Here is a 9,758-nt window from a genome sequence, read left to right on the forward strand (position 1 = left end):
GTTCCCAAATTCACCGTTCTCATAACGTAGAGGGCAGCCGAAAATCCCTGACTTTTTACACGATCGGTATTTCAGAACATGAGACACGAAGTCCCATAAGATGATAGATCTATTCGATACCTCGTCGGTGGTACTATTGTATGTGCGCAGTCTAATGTATTATATAGAAGCGTGGTTTATTCTTATACCACAGACGAGGCATAGGACAGTATAGGAGTAGACCTTTCATCCAATGTATTTCTTCGGCCCACTTTTCTGGGGTAACCATCCTATACCTCGTCTGTGCTTATACCTTTCGGAGCTACTAGTTACTTTGGAATTATTCAAACAGATACCATAGAGTTATCGTTTCGATATCTGAAGCAGATACCTCTTGGATGTCTACAAGATACCTAAAAGATGCCGAAAAGGCTGACCTTTGATATCATTGGGCTACCGAAAAGATATATCTTTTCAGACAGAATTAAGGATATCTTGTATATCTTTCATGGGGTGCTTAAAAGACACCTTTTAGGCACCTCAGTGTTATGTGAGATATTATCAGAAAATTATAATGATTTTAGAGAAAAATCGATGAAACGTAGGAATTTCGAAGTTGTGTACAAAGCATTAGACGATACTAGGGTAAAGTCGGTAAAAGGCCGTGAAACACGACCAATGTAAACGCGGCTGCTCCAGTATACGAAAGACAACCTCGAGGCGCTACTCGCGCCTCGCGCACTAACTCTTTGGTCTTTTTGCTTCCTATATTATACGGTACAAGCGGTACAAGCGGTACAAGCGGTACAAGTACAGTACGTCCACCGAAGTACTGACGTTTCGTTGTGCCATCGCATGGCCGACGTGTGCATTCCGAGGTTCACATTCACGTGGTACCCGCTGTGTCACAAGTATCACGTTTAAAACGTTGTAACTGTGGCAAACATCAACATCGTTGATAAGAATGTGAGTGAAAGGAGAAGAATCCAAGAATTTGGTTTCGCTACCGAGTTGAACGGGAATTCTTTTCCGAACACGTTCTTTCTGACATAATCCGGTATAAACTGGATCGAAGCAGATTCATCGATAAACGGATTGATCGTGTTCGTTTCAGAGAAAAATTCGTCAATCCGGCCTTTCACATCGACACGGGCCACTTTTACCAGAATTCGTCTCCCGTCGGTGGTAAAAGATTAATTCGATAGGAACCCGTAAACCGCGACCACGCGACACAACGCGCAGCAATGTCCAACGAAGAGACTTCCGCCGACCGCAATGTCGAGATCTGGAAGATCAAAAAACTCATAAAAAGCCTGGAAATGGCCAGAGGGTAAGTAGGTTGAAATTTACGTTGCTGCGCCTCCTCATTATCAGCTGTTCGATTTTCCGTTCATACATATGTTTTAGTGCATGCCGTAAGTAGAAAGTAACGGGCTTCTCCTTCTCGAATTTCACGGGATCCCGTAAAAAAAGAAACGTTCACACATTTTTAAGAGTTCAACGGGCATTCGAGGTTTTGCGATTAGTTATTAAATTTTGTATTATATCATAAGAGTAGAAATTTTTGTTGCTCTGTTACTAATACAACCTTATGTAAGCAGATTGTCTGGCAATGTAGTATTGTTTACTATGAATAATTATCAGCATTAAATACAGGTGTTTTCCTTTGTAGGAATGGAACTAGCATGATTTCGTTAATCATCCCTCCTAAGGATCAAATATCAAGAGTAAGCAAAATGTTAGCGGATGAGTTTGGAACAGCGTCAAACATTAAATCGCGTGTAAATAGATTATCTGTTTTGGGTGCAATCACATCGGTACAACATAGGCTAAAATTATATACTAAAGGTAATTATATTTATTTTATTATTGTAATCACATGTTTCTCATAAAAAAAAACATGTATTCTTAATGCATGCATATGTGTAGTTGTAGCATAATCATATTATGTTCTTCAGTTACATAAACTATATATTATTTATTATAGTGCCTCCAAATGGCCTGGTTATATATTGTGGAACTATTGTAACAGAAGAAGGAAAGGAAAAGAAGGTCAACATTGATTTTGAACCTTTTAAGCCTATTAATACTTCTCTTTATCTTTGTGATAACAAGGTACTTTATTGTTTTCTATGTTCGATAAGGATTTGTGATAACTAAATGCAGTAAAATAAATTTCAACATACGCTTTATTATTTTTTAGTTTCACACTGAAGCACTAACAGCATTACTTGCGGATGATAACAAATTTGGTTTTATAGTTATGGATGGTAATGGAGCATTGTTCGGTACTTTACAAGGAAATACTCGTGAAGTCTTACATAAATTTACTGTAGATCTTCCAAAGAAGCATGGTACATAAATAATTAATCAATTAAGAAAGCAAAGATATACATCTGTCAAATATGTATTTACTCGAAAACGTGATGATAATTTTCTGAATACAATTTTAGGCAGAGGTGGACAGTCAGCTCTCCGTTTTGCTCGATTACGTATGGAAAAACGACACAACTATGTTCGAAAAGTTGCAGAAGTGGCGACACAATTGTATATTAGTAATGATAAACCTAATATTGCTGGTTTAATTTTGGCAGGTAGTGCTGACTTCAAAACAGAGCTTAGTCAATCCGATATGTTTGATCCAGTAAGTTTGTACACATCAATAATGTACCTATACATACAACAATTATTACACTTACAAAAATGTACAATTTTAATGTGTGTTGGACTTAATTCTGTATTTTATTCTTTAGAGATTACAAGCAAAAGTTATAAAGTTAGTAGATGTTTCATATGGTGGAGAAAACGGTTTCAATCAGGCTATTGAACTAGCTGCTGAATCCTTACAGAATGTAAAATTCATCCAAGAAAAAAAATTAATTGGTAAATATATGCTTGTTGGAATAAACGTTAATTACAAATTTATTTAAAAAAATATATACAATCTATTGTGTTTTATCCAGGTCGTTATTTCGATGAAATTTCCCAAGACACAGGAAAATATTGCTTTGGTGTAGAAGATACATTAAGAGCACTCGAGTTAGGCAGCGTGGAAACACTTATTTGTTGGGAAAACTTAGATATTCAACGATATGTTTTAAAAAATCATACGAATGCGGAGGAGAAAGTTTCACATCTAACGCCAGAGCAAGAAAAAGACAAAACTCATTTCACTGATAAAGAGGTCAGTTGAAAGTTTAAATAAGCTTTCGATTTATTTTTTAGTATTGATCGTTTAAGTATAGATAGCATTAACTCATTTGCATCAAGCACTTAGAAGCTCTTGAAGTTACCTACGACATGGATATGCAGTTGATAATTCACCTGTGTTCTATCGACAATTTTCGCATCTTATTTTAATTGACTTATTTCTTTACTTTTATTCCGTATTCGAATTATTTCCTGTCTAGAAGTAAATGGGTTAATAATTGAGCAATAAGTAAATTTTATTGAATGTTCCATATTACATCTAGAGCGGAGTAGAATTGGAACTTGTAGAGTGTCAGCCTTTGCTAGAATGGCTCGCAAACAATTACAAGAGTTTTGGTGCCACCCTGGAAATCATTACAGATAAATCTCAAGAAGGGTCTCAGTTTGTAAGAGGTTTTGGTGGCATTGGAGGTAAGTTTACAGTTTCATTTCTCTTATATTGCTACTAGCTCCAACTCAACTGAAAGTAATATACACGTGAAACAATAATTTGTATTCGTCTATTTAATGTGTGTACTAACAGAAAAGCGGCAGATTCCACTTGACTAACTAGTGACTAAGAGTAAAGTTTGTAATTTTAACATTTGTATATACTAAAAAAAATTTGGATGAAGCTCCGAAAAGGTTCACCTTTCGATTTTTATAAAACTTTGTAAAATCGTCCCAAATACTCCCAAATAAACATACGTAAAAAGTTACTTGACGCTATTGAAAATTAACTTAAATAACACTAAACTAATGAATAAGTCTTTATACACTAAACACACGAAGTTACGTAACACGTAGAATGACCATTTCACCTTGCAGCTGAAGTGACATACAACGTCTTGCGGTGTTACAATAATTTTTTTTTAAACTGTCCCAAACTAATTATTGTATGTGTGACCCACCCACATAATACAAAAGAAAACACGCTTTATGTATTGTTACCATAATATTAACTTATCTGTTATGACAATAAATAAGTATCCCATTATTTTAGCGTTATCGCAGTTAATTTTCAGTTGCGCCAAAAAACCTTTTATACAAGTTCATTTGGTGGGAGTATTTGGGACGATTTTACCAAGTTTTATGAAAATAAGAGGATGGACTGTTTTCGGAACTGCAGCCAAAATTTGTAACATTTCTTAGAACAATTTAGAATTGGGGACTGGTTTCTTGGACTAGTTTCTTACATGTAAAACATATTTCGAGTAGGAATCATAATTTACATGAATATTTAATTGAAAAGTGGTATGAAAAAGTAATAAAAAAATGGTCTTTATCGAAACAGTACATGAGTTCGTATATATAAAAAGTAAATGGTATTGAGAAAAGGTTGGAAACACTATTATTAATTATGGAGTATATCTTAATGCATAGGAATCCTCCGCTACAAAGTTGACTTCCAGTCACTGCAGGCTGATGAGCCTCTTGATGATGTTGACCTCGATGATTACTAATTTCATCTGTGAAATACTCAAAGTTGACCAGGTAGCTCTTTCTCTGTCTTGAGTGCATTCGTTTATATTTTGTGTATCATAGAACATATTACTTTCAGAACTGGACAAATTTATCAGGAAATTTATATCTGTCATATTAGCATATATAAAAAAAGAGTAAAGTAATTATGCATCATATTGTTATTGTATGTACTATTTAATGAAAAGTTGTGGAATATCACATGTTTGTACACTAGATGTATTTGCTACTAGTAATTTAACTAATCATCATATATTTATATTTTAAATACAGATATAGTGTAATGTATTACTTGAATAACACAAATAATGTACTCATCATGAAGAGATTATTTCTCATCTCGCATTGAGATTAATTTTTTATTAATTTAATATTATTAGTATTATACAAGATTATGATAAAATATCTTTGTTACACTACTGAAGTTTTATGATAGCCAAAGATAAATATACTCAGCATATAATTATGTATTATACGATAAATTTGTCCAAAGAAAATTTGCAATTTCTTCTGTTGGGTTTCTCACTGAATACTATAGTTCCAATACTTCTGTGCAGATTTGTAGTATCATATATATGTCTCTTCTGATGAGTTTGAATGTGGATATAGATATTTTTTAGTTGAAAATTCCGAGGTATAATGTTTATTTTCACAAATAAAGAGCCTGAAAACTTCGTTGTCTTCCTTTTTTCTTGGTGGTACAAAAAATTAAGAAAATCTTGTATATATATAAGATATGGATATTTGTATTTCAAGATGGTGAGTTCAAGTATTCTAATATATAATCTTTATATCTTGAATATTATTAGATCCATTCTTAATATTTAGCGATGTACATTCTATTGTTAGTGATTAAAGTCAAGATGTAGATGCAATACATAATAATAATGAGTATAATGGAAAAATAGCACTGCTTAGTTCTATAAACACAGTTTTCTTTCTTTCTACATAATGCATTTTATTCTGTTGCTTTGTTGTATATTTCTAACTGATCTTGAAAAATTAATTGTAACACTCATTATTTATACATACGTTTAGTCATTTGTTCACATAAAACAGTATTTCTAACGATTTCATTTTTAACGGTGTTAGTTTAATCTATTAGTTCAAGTACTTTGTTGCTTTATAAAATTATAGATGTGTGTTATATTAGTGATATTATAATAAGTACTTATAGCTATGATAATACTTTAATGTAAAGAATAATAACTTGTGAAAAATTCATTTCATAGAAGTTTACATTTCATAATAGTGTCACTTTATATAATCAGAAATTATGAACCAAATATTCATAAAATTGCAGTGTATGTGAAAAATACGTGTATATATATACATATATATATATCTGATTTTCAACAAAAATATAAAAGCCACTAATTCTAATTTTATTCTGCAGTAGATATATCGTGGAAATTTTTATTATCTGCATGTAAAGCTTTTTAGTATTTATCTTGAAAAATTTAAAAGTTTTATCACTATTTCACAAATATTATTTTGGTATAGTATGTTTATCCTTTACAAACATTTATTTATATGTCATCAAATTTCTTTCTGACATTTCATATAAAGTCGTCATTCATTCTTTGAATAGTCATATATTGAGCACTCATATATTACATAATCACAGAGCCATTGTTTAATAGATACAGGAAATGTCAGCTAACTTGATCACCTCAAATAATGACTTAATGGTACACTTTATAGAAATTTTGAGGCATGGAACTTAAGTGGCATCAAGGGGCACATCTTTTAAGGTTCGTGCTTTTTTTGTGGGTGGATGCATTTCAGAGATTTCAAGCTCACTTTGATGGTTTTTAACGGAATGCCCTATTTTTTTGTACCATAGATTGATGGAGTATCAAATTCTGTGTAAAAATATGCCGACCTTCATACGTCCTAAACCTAATAGTTAACGAGATATTTACAAAATAATTTTTATTACGTAGTTACTACATGGAAACTATAGGTGCTCCAACTGGTGCCCCTCAATCTGAATACAGTGATTACGTTTAAATACCTCGTTAACTATTAGGTTTAAGACGTATGAAGATCAATACATTTTTACTCAGAATTTGATACTCTATCGATCTATGGTACAAAAAATAGGTTATTCCGTTTAAAAAAATTAAGGTGATCTTGAAATCTCTGAAATGGCTCCACCCACAAAAGAAGCACGTACCTTAGAAGATGTGCCGCTTGATGTCATTCCATTTTGAAGTTCCACGTCTAAAAATTTTCATAATGTACCGTTAAGTCATTATTCAAGGTGATCAAGTTAGCTTACACACTCTACATATATATTCACAGAATTTTACTAGACACCCGAGAAATGAGTTAATTACCTTGTGAATAATTTGTGCACATAAACATGTGCTTTAATAATTATGAATATGACTTAAGTAAGAAATCTGAAAAAATTGATTTGATCAGTTACATTATATTACACCATTCTCTATTATGATAATTTGGGACGATTGTTTAAAAATAGTTGCAAATTATATCACTTAACAGTGTTGATATTTATGTTGCAACCCAAAAGTTAGTTCATGTTCAAAATGCAAAAGTCGAAATACTTTAAAATGAAAAATATTCGACGTGGGCAACTTTCATAATGACCAGCAATATATGTGTATTATATAATTCGACCTACTTGATATATTATTAGTAATCCTACTATAATTATTCATACAATGAATAATAGGTACCTGTAATTTGAAATTGCAATTTATATAGGATTGAAACTCACATTCCATAAAGCAATTAGAAAATATTTCTTCACAGTTATGTATTTAGTGTGTTCCTATACGTGAATGCTTTATTGCTGCTTATTTCAAAATGCAGTCATGATTACTGCTTGCTGCATGTTATGCAATGAGCCAAATAGTAATTTCATCACCAGAGAAATAAATTATACTTCTATGTTTTTCAAAAGTTTAAGAGATTTTTCAAAATTTAAATTTTTATATTAAAATGTATATAAAATTGTACAATCTTTGGTGATGGATATAAAAAATAACTGTCTAATAAGTGTTCACATAATAAATAGCTATGCTTTATTAGTTACTGTATTTGGTCAAGCATAAGTACTAATTAATCGTTTGTTTCTATTAGCTTGCATATTGGGAAAGGTATAGTAATTGCTTTCATCTAATTTAGTGATGACAAGAAGAAGCAGTGAACTTCTTCAGTCTTTATTAAGCCCTTTTATTGCATTGTTTTTTTAAATCATTAAGTACACTACTTGTGCTTTAGAATGTTATACATTGTACAAAGGATCATTTTACTTGCTAATATAGAATTTTCTCTATTTTATTATTATTAGTGATATTATCAAAGTCTAGTTATTCATATTCCAATACTAAATTTTTTCCTACTATTTTCTTTATTAGTAAAAATTACTAACATATAGAAATATCACTGTTTAAAGCAAAAATGTAATATATTTTGTATTAAGAAGTACCAACAGTGATTTCTTTATACAAATAGGTTTTTTTATTACAGAGTACTTACTCCTTCCTTATACGAGTACTGACTTTTTCTGTGTAGTAATTATTGTCTCAGTAATAATTTCTCCATATTAAAACGCTTGTCATGCAAATAATAAATTAAACCAAATTTCTTCAATTACAAGTTTAAAATAATTGTAATACTCGATACATGTATAACATTCACTTACTCTTATAATATTATTAAATATATACTTCTATGTATCAGTTTATGTTGTGGTAGCAATTCTTTAATTTTTTAATTGCATTATATAAATATTTACATTGTTTGTAGTAACAGTGTTTTTCATAAACAAACTATAACGATTCCATTTAGACCAATCTTTTCTTAAAACATACCTGTGCTGTATTTAAAAACTGATGAATAGTGTTCCAAAGCATGAAAGACACTGTAAGCAATATCTTATGCATGATGAATTATTATATCAAAGCTGTTTGTGACTACATTTATACAGACAACATGAATTCTATTTAATTAATTTATACACGAAACGTATTTTTATAGTGTCATTTGTAACATACTATTAAAATATTTTCATTTTTTCTTTTAATAACTCAGCATAAAAAGACGCAGCAAAGCAAACACTTCATGTACTAAAGTAGTATTTTCAAAAATGTATTTTACAGGTATATTGCGGTACAAAGTGGACTTTCAGAGTATGCAGTTGGAGGACGTTGAAATTGATAGTTTCGACCTGGATGACTATTAAATCCGTGACACAACAGACAGTTCTTTTAGCTTCAGAGGAAAACATAAGTATATGTTTCTCCCTTGCATCATATTCAAGAGAGGCACATAGAAAGACATGTTTATAAAATTATAATATGATGCAACACAATACACACACAAACACACACACACACAGAGAAAGAGAGAGAGAGATATGTACACACATACACATCATGAAATTATTCATTAGAGTTCATGCAAGCAATCAATACACAAAAAGTGAGAAGCACAAGATGTGGCGCGCCGATAATCCATGTCTATGAAGAAGAAAGGCAACTCGAAGACTGTGACACTTAATTAAGCCAGCTTGATACCTGCCTATTCTCACACAACATTACCTTATATTACAATTATATTCTTTAATTATTCACATGGATTTATTTAAATAATTACATACGCTATAGTGCTGAATACGTTTGTACAGTACATAATTTGAGACATCACAATTTTATATAAAATTGATGTTTGTCATCTTATTGTGGATTTTATGATAACAGAAAAGAAAAAGTACTCTAAGGACATATGGATGTAGCGTTATTTTTGTTCAGACACAATCATGAATAAGTTGTAATAAACTGATTATCATAAACTTGAAGTTGCGTATCATGCATTCTATACCGATTACTAAATTCATATGAATAATGAAGAGTTCTGTACATAGCCTTAAATTTTTAATGGCACTGTTGCCTTAGACATAAGTTAAGATCGCGTAATGTCCCGGGAAAATAAAACCTTTCCGTCTCATCGAGTGATACACACATATATAAGCATAAGAGATAATTTTCGTAATCTATATTAACTTCGCTGGCTCTCGACTCTTATATTTTGTACACTCACAATTGTATATAACAAATGCTTCGCATGTGTATCAA

The 9,758-nt window shown here is 31.3% G+C and overlaps 1 protein-coding gene across 1 annotated transcript; it reads left to right on the forward strand.

Annotated features, from left to right (window-relative positions):
• The first annotated feature begins 765 nt into the window (after positions 1–765).
• Positions 766–9,210, forward strand: LOC107192139 (eukaryotic peptide chain release factor subunit 1). Its single transcript, XM_015581337.1, has 10 exons — positions 766–945; positions 1,094–1,309; positions 1,652–1,827; positions 1,967–2,094; positions 2,183–2,333; positions 2,433–2,623; positions 2,733–2,862; positions 2,943–3,163; positions 3,453–3,600; positions 8,784–9,210. The coding sequence occupies exons 2-10, from the start codon at positions 1,224–1,226 to the stop codon at positions 8,864–8,866; spliced, it is 1,314 nt and encodes a 437-aa protein (XP_015436823.1). The 5' UTR covers positions 766–945; positions 1,094–1,223; the 3' UTR covers positions 8,867–9,210.
• Positions 9,211–9,758: the final 548 nt, after the last annotated feature.

This window comes from Dufourea novaeangliae, unplaced genomic scaffold (genome assembly GCF_001272555.1).
Source record: "Dufourea novaeangliae isolate 0120121106 unplaced genomic scaffold, ASM127255v1 scaffold303, whole genome shotgun sequence".
Lineage (NCBI taxonomy): Eukaryota > Metazoa > Arthropoda > Insecta > Hymenoptera > Halictidae > Dufourea > Dufourea novaeangliae.